The sequence below is a fragment of the Sporothrix schenckii genome (genome assembly GCF_000961545.1).
Source record: "Sporothrix schenckii 1099-18 chromosome Unknown Cont38, whole genome shotgun sequence".
Lineage (NCBI taxonomy): Eukaryota > Fungi > Ascomycota > Sordariomycetes > Ophiostomatales > Ophiostomataceae > Sporothrix > Sporothrix schenckii.
Genome location: NW_015971139.1, coordinates 2,233,106 through 2,247,931, shown reverse-complemented (window position 1 = coordinate 2,247,931; position 14,826 = coordinate 2,233,106). Strand labels below are relative to the sequence as shown.

Sequence of the window (14,826 nt, the reverse complement as noted above, 5' to 3'; positions counted from 1 at the left end):
CACCGTCGAACATCTTCCCTCTACCGTCGCGTCCAGACACACACACACACACAACCGCCGCCATGTCGTTCATCGCCCGCCGCGCCTTCTCCACCTCCGTCCGCCGCCTGTCCGCGCCCGCCGACGCCCAGCTCAAGCAGGAGACCAAGCGCAACCCGGAGCTTTACGTATGTCCCGCCTCGGCATTCAGGGATGTTCTGAACAATACTAACGTGTGCTTCCCCCACCAGATCCTCGGCGGCATCATGGTCGCTGGCTTGGCGGGTGCCGGCTACTACTTTGGCAGCTCGCCCACCGTCTCGACCTCCGAGTCGGCCGTCTCCAAGGCCGGCATGCCCTGGGAGACCGGCTCGGCCGAGGGCAAGTACCGCTACTTCCCCGGCGGCGACCAGAGCGCCGACCCCAAGGACGCCCCGAGCGCCGTCAACGTCGTCGTCGTCCCCAACGTGAACCTGCCCAAGGGGCTGCACGAGAAGTACAACAAGTGGGGCAAGGACGGCTACTAGAGCGTGTCGAGAGGACGATAGACAATGGGGAGAAGTGTTGAGGGCACAGCATAGAGCATCTGGGCAGATTGGGCGACGGCGGAAGGACATCTTTGTGTTGGTTTTGCGAGATTGTGTACATAAAACATTTAAACGTCCCAAAAAACACCAAAACATAATAGCTTGCATATCGAGATGTGGTCCAGAGTGAAATCATGTACGTGGGTAAGATGTATATTCTCACGAGTAAAAAAGAAATGAAGGCTGGCTTTGCAAACATTGAGGGTGCTGTGTTCACATGTGATGAAGTGAAGCTACATATCGATGTGGAGAGTCATTATGTTGGGTGGGTTACCAAAAGATCCAAAAAAGAAATAGTCTTGCGACTTTGAGCTTTGCCAGTTACAGGATTCGAACCTGTGCATCTCTCGATAATAGTTCTCAGGACTACCGCCATCACCACTCGGCCAAACTGGCTGGTTGTTGCTGCTCATCCGTTTGCCAGGGAGTAAGGGCGAGGAAAGGTAGGCTTCCTCCGTCATTATCTCCATCTGCTTCTTGAGATATCGGAGTCTATTGATAGTATATGAAGGATAGTTTCCAGGTTCTGGAGAATTCAGTGAATAAGGAACGGTGACAGATGCATCTTTGTTCATAGCAAACAGCCGGTGTTTGCATGGTGGATCGCGACGCGGTGCTGCAACAGTGAAGCATCAGATCAAAGAAGTGAAGCTCGCAGGGTCAAACGGTCACATAAAGCGGCATCTACCATCGGACAGCTAATTGGCAATCTGCAATACGTTCAACGGTTATACGGTAGGGTTAATATGCCATGAGTTATGGGATCTGGTTTTTACATTTGTATCAAATATAGTGATGGATTTTAATTTTATTTTGGTAACTTTTATTTTGTAAGTTAGTAATTAAGTTTTTTTTTGTTTGTTAGTCTGAATATGGCTGGTCTTTCATCTGTTTACAATTGTTTTAAATAACAAGAGGTCCAAAACGAACAAACAACACGCTCACATAATCGCAAGTATTGACACTTTTTTTGAACACTAAATAATATGAAAATAGTCTCAAGATGTACACGAAAATTGTAAATTTATGGGATAATTGCCTCGGACGAGAACATGTTGACGAAGACCCAAAACATCCAAGTGAACACCGTGTCGCATGCAGGTTGATATCAGGCCAAGCTGGCACAGTTATCATTTCCACCACGCTCCTCTAAAAGACGGCCTTCTATCGCAGACAGCAAACAATAGATGCAAATCGGAAAACATGGAAAGTAGATGTTCATGATATAATGGTGTAAAAGAGAAGACAAGAAGAAAAGAAAGAAAACGCCATGAAACAGAAAAGGGAACCAAAAAGGCCAAAAAATCTAGATTGGTATGAAATAAAAGCAACGCTGATGCACTGACACGACACTCGGTCTCATCCCTCGCTCCCCCTTCACTCTCTTACCATGTGAAGCTCTCCTCGATAAAGTCCACCACGGTGCCCTCATCCAGGACGTCGCGTACCGCACTGCGCACGTCATCCGCCAGGGCACCAGGACCGCAGACGGTGACGCACATGGCACCCGCCTGCTCTGCGACCTCCTTTCGCACAAGCACCGGGATGTTAGGCCGGCCTGAGTGCAGCTGGATGGTGCGGGACCTTGACGAGCCGAGCTGGGCGGCCTGGAACGCCTGGTTTGGCCGCGTCACAAAGATGCGCACTTGCAGAATCTCGTGGCGCTGCGGCATGCGCATAATCTCATCCATCCAGGGACGCACCCACTCGAGTGCCTCGTAGTCGCGCACCACCCACACCAACGTGATGCGGCGTGTGGCCACCGTGCCATCGGCGTAACCGTCAATGAGATGCCGTAGGTAGCTGATCTGGTGCGTGATGCCTGTGGAGCCGGCGAAGAGCACGGCGTGGCCGTAGCTGTCGAGCGAGTGGTGGCCGGCATAGGGCCCTTCGAAAAGCGCTTTGAATCTGGCAGACCCAGATCCAAACTCATCACAGCTCTTCACGGCACGATTGTAGAGCTTGCGGGTGAAGCCTGTATGGGCACCGATGACAAAGGAGACCGATGTGCGGTATAGGTGGCCGTGCTCGATTACATTAACGCTTGCGAGGGTTGCAGAAGAGGATGCCCTGTCACTGCCCTTATCAATGCGCTTCTCGGTCGTTGGTAAAAGGCCGCCATTGATAGGCGTGTGCTTCACCCAGGCAATGCTGAAGGGATGGCACTCCCATGGGCTGATGTCGGCAAACCGCAGGTAGGCGTGGGTGCCAGGCTGTACATCGACATAGCGCGGGAGAGTCAACGTGACGCGCGAGCAGTCGCCCGGCATCGGCTCAACAGCCGCATTGGCTAAGCCGTGGCGCGACCACGAGCGGTAGGCACTAAGGCCAACGCGGTACAGACGCTCTGCCAACCAGAGAAGAACGACGGCGATAATCCAGGGCAGCTGTGGAAGGCCGCCTGGTGAGGCGGAGGACGTTGCACAGTGCACCCAGACGCAAACGAAAATAATCACGGCCAGCATGATATGCGTGGTCAAAAACGTTTCGTAAAAGGCATGGCGTAGCGGCGAAATGGAGATGATGACCAAAATGATAAAGGCAAAGATGCCGACCATGCCCGAGGCGATGAAGCGGTCGTGAAGCATCTTAAAGCCCACACTTGCCCAGCCGCCATCAGCAAGTTGGACAACCAACCACGCAACGGTGTGAACTACCGACTCAAAGACCACTATGCGGCCGAGCCAGCGGTGCAAGAGGTTGTATGTGTCAAAACTGATGCGAAGAAGGGCGATGAGAGGATTGTTGCGCGTGGCGAAGATCATCAACGGCACCAAGTTGACGGCAGCCAGTGTGCCGGAGCGGCCGCGTAGCTCGGCAAGAGTGGCCCAATGGTCCGGCTGGCTGTAATCGAGAAACAGCAGGTAGACGATGTTGCTGACCAAGTATGCAAAGAGCATGACCGCCTGCAGACGTGTTGGCAGGGTGCCCATGTTCATGGCAGAGGAGATGCGGATCTCGCGGTTGTGACGTTTAGCGGAGATCGGGGCGTACGTGAGCTGCTTCTTGACCCATGGCATGTGCGTCCACTGTGCCTTGCGCCAGTAGGCCTGGAATTTGGCAGGCTGCGACATAGCCGAGACCAAGCGCAATTGTGACCACGAGATCTCGACGAGTCGGATGCATAAGATGGTCATGGCGACAATACCTAGGCTCCACCACAGCATGTCCTTAAAAAGCATATTTTGGACCTGGTTGACGCCACCGAGACCAGCATCGTAAGTCGAAATCGAAGGAGAGGTAATTACAGCCGCATTGGCGGTTGTCGCCACGGCGTCCGTGGCTTGTGTTGACATGATGCGTGGCGGGAAGGTGCTCTTCGATGGTGATGGAGGCTAAGCAAATTAAGATGGGAAGGCGATCCGGCGCCTAATGATAATTTCGTTGATGAGTGGCTGTAACATAAAGCAAAGAGAGAGATTAAACTGGTCTTGACTTGGCCGAAGGAGGTAGCGAGTGACTGGAGTAGGCTATAAGTACTGGCGTTAAGCAGCACAATAACACCAGAGTGAACAAGACGAAAGTGGTGCACAAACGAAGACCGTGTGAAGGCGACCACAGGTCGAATGTGCAGGTCGTAAAGGCTGAAAGTAACAAACCGTTGTGGTACGTCAAATTGTTATAGGCGGCACCGATACATTGTGTTGTTCTAGTCTTTGTTTGTGGTGTGTGTATTGTTATGTTGACAAGGTGAGCCGGTGGCGAGAGGTAGACCGTGAACAAAGCAAGTGCGGTGCATAAACAAGGGAACAAACGAGCTCGGACAGAGCAAGAGAGCGGACGATTGTTGTTTGGACGAAAATAGTCGTAATTGTGAAAAGATCGTGGCCGGCGTATGTGCTTATGAAAGTTGCTTGTTGATTTCTGGTGCTTCCTTTTTTGCCCTCGTTGCTTGCTTATAGAGGAAGAACGGTTGAGGCAGTCCCAATCGACAGGCGTCCCACCTTCGCTGCAAGATGCTGTGGCTCTAAATATGTTCCGATTTGGCGGATGCTGTCAACGTCCTTCTTGTGATGTCGTCGAGTTTGCAAGAAGCGGACGTTTCGGTGCGGACGTTGTCTTTTTGTCGTATTCGTTTGCCCTTGACCTGATCGGATCGGCAAGCAAACAAACAAGGACAAGCTGACCTGGGGACAATCTTTCCGCTTGCTACCCGCAAATGCTGCCAGAAGGCAAGAATCAAAAGCTGCAAAGATCAGGAACGTTGCTGAATGTATCACAGAATGAGTGAAAACCAAGGTCCGGGCAAGACACTAAATATGGATTGGCTGGTTGCTCTGTGCGAGAGCGACGATCAGAGGGCGGCTAACACAGATCGTCAATCCCAGCAAGTGGTTGGGCGAAGGGATCCTCTAAAGCGAGAAAACAGCGTGGCTGCGAAGAAAATAAGAGAGAAACGAACTCGCCAATATCGTCAGACTCGTCAGATGCGCAAAATCGCCTTGGGTGCGAAGTCCGGTATGTATTGACGAGAATAGGAGAAGATGGAAGAGTGTTGGATGCGTATCAGTCGTGATAGGGTGCAGATTGAGCCGCTATTGCAGTCTGGTCACTTGGCTGTTGCTTGTGCACCACAGAATGGGATCGTTGCTTGAAAAACAAATGAGAGAAACAAGAAGAAGCAGAGAACTCGCCGGCTGTCAAAAATTGAGCAGCAAAATGGAGGGGCTGGCGGCAATGCCAAATCGACGTCAAGAAGGAAGGAACGACCAGCGAGCGGGTGTGACAAACTGGGAAGGAACGACTGAGAGTGCCAGTTTCGTCACACAGAGACAAAGTGGAGATCCTGCTCCTAAGACTCTATAGTGAAGGAGAAGGAAAGTCCAAAGAAAGAGAAGGGAGAAGCCGGATATGTGAAGTATAAGAAAAGAACGCGATGCTGGGTATGCAAGGTATAAGAGAAGATGCGGTCGAGCGAGCGTATAGGCGGATATTAAGAGGCCGTCCTACGTGGCCGCCCTTCACCTTTCATTTCTCACCTTTCTCCGACGGACGACCATCATAAGCAAGCGGCTGCACAATATGCAAGAGTATTTGTGGGAAAAGGCGAGACGAAGAATACGAAGGACAAGAACGAGCAAGGGGGCAGCGCAGGCTGAACATCGCGGCCAAGATGGCACAGGGGCCCATAGTGCGCAAGTCTGAAGACGTCCAGCTAGCTCCCCAGCTCCCTTGTCGCCCTTTTCGTAACCCCCTTTTACCAGTTGTAAGACCCGCAGCTCTCTTCTTTCTTGACCAGTGAATGGTGACAAGCTCACTGAACATACATCGTAGTGGAGCAGATAGAAGCGACATGCAGAATAAGACGAATAAAGGGTCAAACAACGGCCTGCAAGGGAGGTGCTAAAGGCTTGGATTGTTTCTTGATCGCTACTGTTCCTGCTTTTGTTGGCCTGTGATTGGCCGCATGTTTCAGGTCTAGAGTGTGCTTGTGTGAGGCAGCCCCTTCCCATTCGTCGCCCATCGTGTGAATGCAGGGGCCTGTCGCCCAAGCTCTCAGGGGCGCACAAGTGCGCTTGGCCTGCTGCGGAGACCGCCCGTCACCAGCAGCGTCTCCAGAGAAAACGGTAGGCTGAGATTGCTCGCTGGCGCGCATTGGCGGTGTTCTCTCTGACCGTCTATGTAAATGCCTTTGTGGTGTGGACGATTCTCCAAGCACGAAAAATGGCGGACACAAGACAATCACAGAACATTGCAATTGTACTAAACGAATGGAGCAAGCATCACGGCCGTTGAACTTTGCGTCACAGACGAAACCAAAAGGTGGGCATGAAATAACCCCGCGGTGAGTCAGAGTCTCATAAACAATCGCGCATGTTTATTTCTTTTCCAAACCCGTATCTTATATTTCTACGAATGTAGACGGAAAGTTGAGGCCAGACTGTACCGTACGAGGAGTTTTTGTCCCGATTTTGTCTTTCTTAAATTATGTATGCAAAAAAATGAGATACTTTGGCGACAGCCTTTCGACGGCGCCGGGCTGTCATCATAAAACTGGCCGTCTGGATGACTTTTAAGAACGGGCGGCCTATGGACGAGACAACTACCATGTGACAAATTGTCTCATAACAGAGGAATCGTCGATGGAAAAAAGAGGCCCAAAATTAAAGCCAAGCTTGTGCCACCGCAAGAACTTCCGTACAGCAGGACGTCACAGGGCCTGTGAGAATGCCCAAGGGGCGAATAGGAACACGCGAGGCTGACCAAGGCAGGTCGTGGGATGGCAGTGCGGCATGGCCCGCTAATCGCTTTAATGCATATTGACTACTCACCGCGTTCGATGCAGCTATCGAGTGTTCGCCAGGCTGCACTGCGCCTATTCCCAGAATGGAACGCTCTGCAGGGGCCGCTATGCCCAAGGGACGTAGCGCAGAAGGGAGGGCGCGTCTGGGGCGTCTGGAGGAAGAGGGCGCCGTGTTTTCGACTCAGCCCAGTCAGTCATGCGTCCGGCATGTTGCTCTCCAGTGGGCGGAGCTGCCTGGAAACACCTTCTCTTGCTCGCTACCTTCTTCCACTGTGCCATGCCAAAACCCCAGACGAGCCGCCAATAAGGCAAGTGCGCGACCGCCAGGCAGGGGGCAGGTCCTGGTCAAAATCTGTGAAATGACCGTTCGCCGGCGTCGCTTTTTTTTCTCGCGGGAAAGGCTCTTTCGCTTCTCTGCCTTCGCCCTCTTTTTCGTTTCCCTCGCGATTTGCATCATCTCGAAGGCTCACCGTCAATTCATTGTAATCCATACCCTGGCCATCCAGCGGCGGCATCCGTAGGCCTCTTTTCCCGGGACCCCCTGGCACCGTCTTTGCTGCGGCTCTTGATTTTAATTATTTTTATTTGCGTTCTTGCCCTCGTCCATCGCCTGCACTATCCGGCACTTTCCTTTTGTTTAAATCACGGGCCACCCTCAGAGGCAGTCACGTTCGCTTGCTCCTCCGCGCCTTCCTCTTCTTGCTGTCTATCCTGCCGTGTCGTATCTCGGCGCCTACTGTCTCACACGCACGAGTCACCTGCCACTATACTGCGTGCACCTCCATCAACCACGTTCATCCCACGTACACACGCACACTCGCAAGACACACAACACACACTCTTGGGAAACCTCCCACCCTCTTATACTGCGCTGAACCTCGCTCGCTCACTGCCGACCGTTCGCAATGGCCCGCCATGAGGGCAGCCACTTGAAGCGGCCTCGAGTATGTCTTGACGATCTTGCATAGCTTCCGCCCTTTCTCCCCATCTGAACTTTGCCTTCTGTCCTATGTCCGCTGCCCTCTCTCTGTGCCATGCCTCGCCGTCCACCGGCCGCCTTGATCGGTGCCTTGTTAACGCGCCTTTTCCGACAGCAGTCCACCGATGCCGAAGTCGACGCCAAGAAACCCCGGCGCTCCGACCGCATTTCCTCCCGCGTCGGCTCATCCTTTGCCACCGAAGCCAGCGCCGTCACCGAAATCGCTACGCCCCGGACTCCAGCTGCCGCACCACCGGGTGCGCGCGACCGTGACAATGACAACCAGAACCAGAAACAGAACCAGAAACAGAACCAGCTGCCCACGCCCCTCACCTTCTTGGCCGTCGACGATTCGTCGGCATCCGAGCAGCGCTTCAAGGAGCCGACTGCCACACCGCCCGGCGGCCGTCCCAGCCAGGTAGCCCCGCGCGCCGGCAGCAGCGGCAGCGGCAACAACAATGTCGGCGGGAGTGGCGACGAGGCCGGCTCGTACTCGTCGCCGCCGCAGGACACCCAGGCAATGCCCTCGCAATACATTGACCCGAACGCGGCGCTGTCTGACGAAGTCAAGGACGAGGTCAAGGAGGGCGTCTGGGGCTACCTGTTGCCGCTGGGCGCGCGCTACGGCAGCCGCAGCATTGTCATGAAGAAGCGGGTGGGCTGCGAAGACAGCGATTCTCCGTCGTCGTCCTCGAAGAAGAAGGGGGGCAAGAAGGGCGGCGCGAGCAACGGCGCCGATCACCCATCGTCCAAGGGCTACTTAGTAGGGCGTCATCCCGAGTGCGGTAAGTTTTTGGCAGAGTTATGACTCCATTTGGACCGGTCAGTCTGACTAACACCCACTCCAAGATGTCGTGATCGACGACCCGATCGTCTCCAATCGGCACTGCCTGATTTTTGCCGAGCACAAGGGCCACGATACGGTGGCCGTTATCGAGGACCTGTCAAGCAACGGCACGTTTGTCAACGAGGCGCTGGTCGGCCGCAATCAGCGCCGCGAGCTGCAGGAGAAGGACGAGATTGCCGTTCTCGACAAGGCGCGCTTCGTCTTCCGCTACCCCAAGGCACGCACCACCAGCGGCTTCCACCAGCAGTACTCGCTGCAGAACCGACTCGGCAAGGGCCACTTTGCCGAGGTCTACCTGTGCGTCGAAAAGGCTACGGGTCAGCGGTTCGCTGTCAAGATTTTCACCAAGACGCCCGGTGTCGAGGACCGTTCCAAGACCGACGGTCTGCAACAGGAGATTGCCGTGCTCATGGGCGTCAACCACCCGAGCGTGCTGTGCCTCAAGGACACGTTCAACGAGAAGAGCGCCGTGTATCTGGTGCTGGAGCTGGCCTCGGAGGGCGAGCTGTTCAACTTTATCGTCCTCAACTCGAAGCTCAGCGAGAGCGATACGCGCAAGCTGTTCAAGCAGCTGTTTGCCGGTGTCAAGTATTTGGTCCGTCTCACCTTGACCTTGGCTGTCTTTTGTCTATGAACCATTTGAACCATGTCCGCTGACTTCAGAAAAGCACGAACGCAATATTGTCCACCGTGACATCAAGCCCGAGAACATTTTGCTTGTCGACCGGGACCTGCACGTCAAGCTGGCCGATTTCGGCCTCGCCAAGATCATTGGCGAGGAGTCCTTTACGACCACGCTCTGCGGCACGCCCAGCTATGTCGCGCCCGAAATCCTGGCCGACACCCGCCACCGCAAGTACACCAAGGCCGTCGACATCTGGTCGCTCGGTGTCGTCCTCTACATTTGCCTGTGCGGCTTCCCGCCCTTTTCCGACGAGCTGCGCTCGCCCGACTTCCCGTTCAACATGTCGCAGCAGATCCGCAGCGGCCGGTTCACGTTCCCCTCGCCCTATTGGGACTCGGTGGGCGACCCGGCGCTCGATTTGATCGACTCGATGCTCGTCGTCGACCCGGAGCGCCGCTTCACCATTGACCAGTGCATGGCCCACCCCTGGATGAACGAGACCGCGCTCAACGCCAACGACAGCACCGACGGCCTGGTCGGCGGCGTCGCAGGCCTTGCCGTGAACCGCCGCGGCCTCGTGCGAGAGCGCACGCTCATCAGCGCCCTGAACCGTGTCGAGATCACCAAGATCCCCGGCGGCGCCAACCACGACCCCATCAAGATCTTTAGCAAGAACCCCACAGGCGCCGGCCACAATGGCCACAGCCATGGCAACGGGAAGGAAGCCCGGCCGGCGGACAATGCCGATCCCGGTGCGTTCATGGAACACGGCGACAAGGGCGACCCGTCGCTCTTTGGTGACGAGGGCAGCGCGTACAGCAAAGCAGATGTGGCCGCCACCAAGAGCAAGGGCAAAGGCAAGAGCAAGCGGTAGGACGGCACGCTCTGGATTTTTTGGGGTGTCGTTGTGTTTTTGGTCGGGATTGGCATCTGGGGCGCACGCCGGTGTCACTTGGAGTTGATCCCCAGCCACGGGTAGCATTTTTTTAATTCTTTGGCAGGCGTTGGTGTTTTTTTTTTTCTTAATTGTTGTATTTTTCTATTTCTTTTTGTCTGGCTTGATTTCACGCATTTGCGCACTTTTGCACCGTCGCATTTGTTTTCATATTCGATGATATATACAAAAGACATCAAATCGACAAAAAGCTATCTTGTTGCTCTGTTATTTTTCAGACATTTCACTTTCATACTTCTCGGGGTTGCAAAGGTTTATTTGCGTCTCATTTAATTTCTTTGCGCTTTATTCATACGGATTCCAGTATGTAAGTTGCAAGCGTATCTTCTGTTCTTCTGGGCTTTGATGTCACTTGAGTGCATATAATTATACTTATACTTACCATGATCTACAACTGACAAATTTGCATCCAGTGATGTATGTGCTGACCATTGCTTGATGGCTTTCGCATTTCCTACATAGAAATTATACAACCTGGCTTACTGCTACCCCCAGACCATGTGTCACATTACGACGACGATGAAACAAATCAAACAAGTTTAATATTTGAGCAGCCTTCCGCTGCAATGGGTATCGTTTCTTGCTATTGTATCTTGCAAGTATGTCACCAGGCACCATTACCGACGCTCTATATCGTGCAAACTCCAGCTTGTCAATCATCTTCTGTCACCTCGTGATCGGTCCGAATCTGATTCTGATTCTGGCGTTCGCCGCCATTTTTCTCTCCGACCGTTCGACGAGCCATTCCGTCTGTCACTTTCATCCTCTTCACTGTCATCACTATCGCCGCCGCCTCGTCGCCTTCTCTTGTCGGGCTGCCTGTCGTCCTCATCTTGCCGATCGCTGTCGTAGTCTCTGCCGCCACCGTTTTGTCTCTGAGCTCCGTCGCTCTCATCTTCGCCTTCGCTCTCGTCGTCTTTCCTATCTTCATCGTCCTCCTCATCTTCGTCCAGAATGTCGTCAATGTCGCCCAACGCGCTCACCCGCGGCTCCAGCTTGCCTAGATCCTCCAGGTCCTCGCGCTGCGGCAACTTCCACAGACTCGTCGCACACACCCGCGTCTTCACCAGTAGGTCGTCCACAAACTCATCCACAAATGTCAGCTGTGTGCCTGCGCGGCCCTTTCGCCGCAGCTTGCGTCGGTCGGCCAGGTAGGGTTCGAGGGTCGTGTAGACGTCGGCGGCGGGTCGGGTGAGGCGGATGTAGAAGAGGGCGAGGGCGCGAAGGTACTTGAACTTGTCACCGCCCTGGCTCAGGTAGGCCTGGAGGATGGCGTCGTCGGGCGCGAGCTGCAAGAGCTTGAGCGCGAGGCACAGGAACGGTGTGGGTTTCTGGGTCGTGCCGGTGGTGCCGCCGATGCAGCTGACGTGCTCGACAACGCGGTCGACAATGTCTGCCTCGTTGACGCCGAAGCACTGCTCTTTCCAGAAGTAGCTGTCGACGATGCGCTCGCGCACGGCCTTCTCCATAATCGTGGCTGGGTTGAGGCCGTTGGGCGCGACCGAGACCGACGACCCGCGTTCGTCGAGAAAGCGGCGCTCGTCGGCCTGGTGGAAGTCACCGGACCGGGACATTGTGAATGTGGGTATGTACGCAATCACCGTGGTTTCGGCGTGCACGAGTGAAGGGCGGATGCGTGAGTGAGGGCGCGTCGGTTCGAAAGGAAATAATTGAAGATGATTTTTTGGTGACGTTGTGGCGCTGGAGCTGTAGCTGTGCTAAACGCCACTACAAGAATTTTGGTGATTGGGTGGGGGTGCTTTGGTGCTTATCGATAGTTGCCCGGCCACTTGCGTAAATAAAAGCGCAATGACGAGCCGCCACCACCACTTTAATATATCGGGTAGCGACATGGTCGAGGGCGCGCGCAGCTCGCACAATCGTTTTGTGATCGACGGCATTGACTGATAAATGAGCTGTTCTTTTTAGCAAGCAAAAGCGCGGCTGGAGACACACTGGACATACCTCACTTTTGCGACACAACATTTTGGCTGTTTCTTGTCTCTCTGCAACCACGATTTTACTACAGCAAAACGACATACGCACGATATTAGACGATAACTTTAATTTCGCAGACGGTAGATGCAGGCGGATGGTTGAGAATGCTCTTAACGTCGTCACAAGTCTCGGTCGCGGTCTCGGCGAGCATTGGTAGGTGCATCGAACTCGGCGATCCCCGTTGACGAAACATTCCAGTTGTTTGTCATCCTCTAACCCACGCGACCAGTCATTCTGTGCACTTTTGCCCTTTTCATCAGCGGCTATGTCTTGCAACAGCGCACACTGCGGCAGCTGCGGCAGTCGATTCGCATGCCGAAACCCGAGCCGCCCAAGATCTTTTTGCCCGACCGCTTCAACAAGATGACGACCGAGCTAGCCGACGGAACGATTGTGACGATTGAGACCGACGTGGACGAGAACGGCAACGCGATTATTGTCGCAGACAACGCCCCGAGCCAGAGCCAGGCAAGCCCGCTGGTCGGCGGGCCCAGAAACAAAGACCACAATGATATTGTCGTGGAGGTGACGCCGAGTCGACCGGGAGCCGAGGACCAGACACAGCAGCGGCTAGCAGGCGACAAGGCACCGAGAGAACAAAACGCCGACGGCATGGGTGTCGTCCCAGAAGAAGTGACGCAGAAACAGAAGCCGACGTCGAAGCCCGTCAGCAAGGCCGAGCGGCGACGACTTATCAAGGAGGAACTGATGAAAATGGGGGCAAACGAAAAGCCCAACTATTATCAGCGGCGACTGCACTAATTTCTTATTGGCGGCAATCTCTTTACGACAAATATTGGCTTGTGTTTCGGCGGCTGCTTTGTTATCCCATTTCACAACGGGTTTGCTTTACTTCAGATTTTACGACGATTTACGCGTCACGCGCGACTTGTATTATTATTTGCTCTCTTATTTGGACACATGGTTTTAGATTTGCAGTTTTTGGACATATGCTTGTCACTCCAAGCAAGGATTATCTGTTTGTTTGGGTTGTTCATTTTCGAAAGACAGTATGAAATGCGACATGTGAAATGTGACCAGTATGGGATACGCCAATATCGCTGTAACGGAGCTGTGGAGCTAACAAAATCGACCCACTGTATTAGCATCGCCAGTTTTTGGAAACCTCATGCGATGTCGACCTAACGAATGTAACCCCACGGCGACCCATTGGCGACGCAAATGTTGGTTCAATCGCCTCGGCACACCTCTGGACCATGAATCCAATAATACCGCAACGAATATGGCAGCCTGCATTGCGGCGCTTTGCTACCACGGCTACCAACAGCGCAAAGCCCGCGGTGACCCGAATCTGCCGACGCTCTCTCAGTACCACCTCAGCATCGGCAGCTTCTTGGGCACGGTCCTTGCAAGGTTCGGCACCCATGTCGACACCATGTAGCCAATGCCTGCGCCAGTTAGCGTCTGGTCGCACTGCTCGCCGCGCGGCGTTACGCTCCACGTCCTTCTCCACGGTCGCCGCCCGCGGCCGGTCACAGCAGCCGCGACCCGCCGACGCCGCCGAGCCTCTGCAGCCGGCCGACGACCCCAACTTTACGTCCATCCTCGACAACCCGCCCGAGCTCGTGCGGTCGGGCGGCCGGCGGCACGGCCCCGGTCTCATTGTCCTGGCCCTGATTCCCATTACGGCCTTTGCCCTCGGCACCTGGCAGGTCTTCCGTCTGCGATGGAAGACGGACCTGCTGGCCAAGTGCGAGGACCGCCTCGTGCGCGCACCCTTGCCGCTCAACCCGCACAACGTGGCCGATGCCGTGGCGCACAGCCGCGGCGGGTCGGCGGAGAGCGTCCAGGGCGGTGGCGGCGGCGGCGGCGGCGGCGCCAGCGATTTTGATTATCGCCGCGTCGTGGCGGTGGGCACGTTCCGGCACGACCAGGAGATGCTCGTGGGCCCGCGCGTGCGCGAGGGTGTGGCAGGCTACTTTGTGGTGACGCCGCTGGAGATTGTGGACGCAAGGAACCCAGGGGCTGCGACGGAGACCAAGACGACGATCCTCGTCAACCGCGGCTGGATCTCGCGCGAGCAGCGGAGCCAGCGGGCCCGGGCGCGTGTGGGCGTGGGTGCTCTGCCACGTGGGCTGGTCCGCGTGGAGGGCATGCTGCGGGCGCCGTGGAAACGCAACTTCTTCACACCTGAGAACCGGCCGGACAAGGGCGAGTTCTACTTCCCGGACGTGGAGGGCATGGCCAAGCTGACAAGCAGTCTGCCGGTGTGGGTGGAGGCAACAATGGGTATGCAAATTCATGCTGCATTTGTGGGGTATCAATTTGCTAGGAACGTTACGCTAACGACGTGGCAGAACCGGATCTGCTTCAGGTGTACGACATGGAGGCCAAGGGCGTTCCCATTGGCAAGCCGGCCGAGGTCAACCTCCGCAACAACCATGCCCAGTACATTTTCACGTGGTATGTCCGCGTCCCTTCCTTCACGGGCATCCTCTTTCCTGACTAACCCCTCCCACAGGTACAGCTTGTCTCTGGCAACCGCTATTATGTTGTGGATGGTTGCCAAGAAGCCGGCCTCGGACATCAAAAAACGGGTCCGACTGAACAAGAGCTGGTAGACAACGAGCGCCGTCTCGGAAAGTGGACGA

The 14,826-nt window shown here is 54.9% G+C and overlaps 7 protein-coding genes and 1 non-coding gene across 8 annotated transcripts; 4 read left to right on the top strand and 4 right to left on the bottom strand.

Annotated features, from left to right (window-relative positions):
• Positions 1 to 62: 62 nt before the first annotated feature.
• On the top strand, positions 63 to 506 carry SPSK_06715 (uncharacterized protein; the record flags this gene model as incomplete). The annotated part of the gene is made up of 2 exons (XM_016733413.1): positions 63 to 167; positions 231 to 506. The coding sequence occupies 2 exons, from the start codon at positions 63 to 65 to the stop codon at positions 504 to 506; spliced, it is 381 nt and encodes a 126-aa protein (XP_016592430.1).
• A 375-nt stretch (positions 507 to 881) lies between these two features.
• Positions 882 to 962, bottom strand: SPSK_11196. Its single transcript has one exon. It is a non-coding gene; the product is annotated as a tRNA-Ser (tRNA).
• Positions 963 to 1,951: 989 nt separating this feature from the next.
• Positions 1,952 to 3,862, bottom strand: SPSK_06095 (metalloreductase; the record flags this gene model as incomplete). The annotated part of the gene is made up of 1 exon (XM_016732802.1): positions 1,952 to 3,862. The coding sequence occupies one exon, from the start codon at positions 3,860 to 3,862 to the stop codon at positions 1,952 to 1,954; it is 1,911 nt and encodes a 636-aa protein (XP_016592429.1).
• Positions 3,863 to 5,883: 2,021 nt separating this feature from the next.
• SPSK_06788 (uncharacterized protein) lies at positions 5,884 to 6,162 on the bottom strand (the record flags this gene model as incomplete). Its single annotated transcript, XM_016733483.1, has 1 exon — positions 5,884 to 6,162. One exon carries the CDS (start codon positions 6,160 to 6,162, stop codon positions 5,884 to 5,886), a length of 279 nt encoding a protein of 92 aa, XP_016592428.1.
• Positions 6,163 to 7,844: 1,682 nt separating this feature from the next.
• On the top strand, positions 7,845 to 10,135 carry SPSK_05999 (serine/threonineeeee-protein kinase Chk2; the record flags this gene model as incomplete). The annotated part of the gene is made up of 3 exons (XM_016732707.1): positions 7,845 to 8,574; positions 8,639 to 9,231; positions 9,305 to 10,135. The coding sequence occupies 3 exons, from the start codon at positions 7,845 to 7,847 to the stop codon at positions 10,133 to 10,135; spliced, it is 2,154 nt and encodes a 717-aa protein (XP_016592427.1).
• Positions 10,136 to 10,872: 737 nt separating this feature from the next.
• SPSK_06503 (pre-mRNA-splicing factor 38A) lies at positions 10,873 to 11,790 on the bottom strand (the record flags this gene model as incomplete). The annotated part of the gene is made up of 1 exon (XM_016733208.1): positions 10,873 to 11,790. The coding sequence occupies one exon, from the start codon at positions 11,788 to 11,790 to the stop codon at positions 10,873 to 10,875; it is 918 nt and encodes a 305-aa protein (XP_016592426.1).
• Positions 11,791 to 12,318: 528 nt separating this feature from the next.
• SPSK_06619 (uncharacterized protein) lies at positions 12,319 to 12,976 on the top strand (the record flags this gene model as incomplete). Its single annotated transcript, XM_016733321.1, has 2 exons — positions 12,319 to 12,367; positions 12,444 to 12,976. The coding sequence occupies 2 exons, from the start codon at positions 12,319 to 12,321 to the stop codon at positions 12,974 to 12,976; spliced, it is 582 nt and encodes a 193-aa protein (XP_016592425.1).
• A 481-nt stretch (positions 12,977 to 13,457) lies between these two features.
• On the top strand, positions 13,458 to 14,796 carry SPSK_06305 (uncharacterized protein; the record flags this gene model as incomplete). The annotated part of the gene is made up of 4 exons (XM_016733011.1): positions 13,458 to 13,577; positions 13,633 to 14,464; positions 14,533 to 14,638; positions 14,697 to 14,796. The coding sequence occupies 4 exons, from the start codon at positions 13,458 to 13,460 to the stop codon at positions 14,794 to 14,796; spliced, it is 1,158 nt and encodes a 385-aa protein (XP_016592424.1).
• Between the last annotated feature and the right edge of the window lie 30 nt (positions 14,797 to 14,826).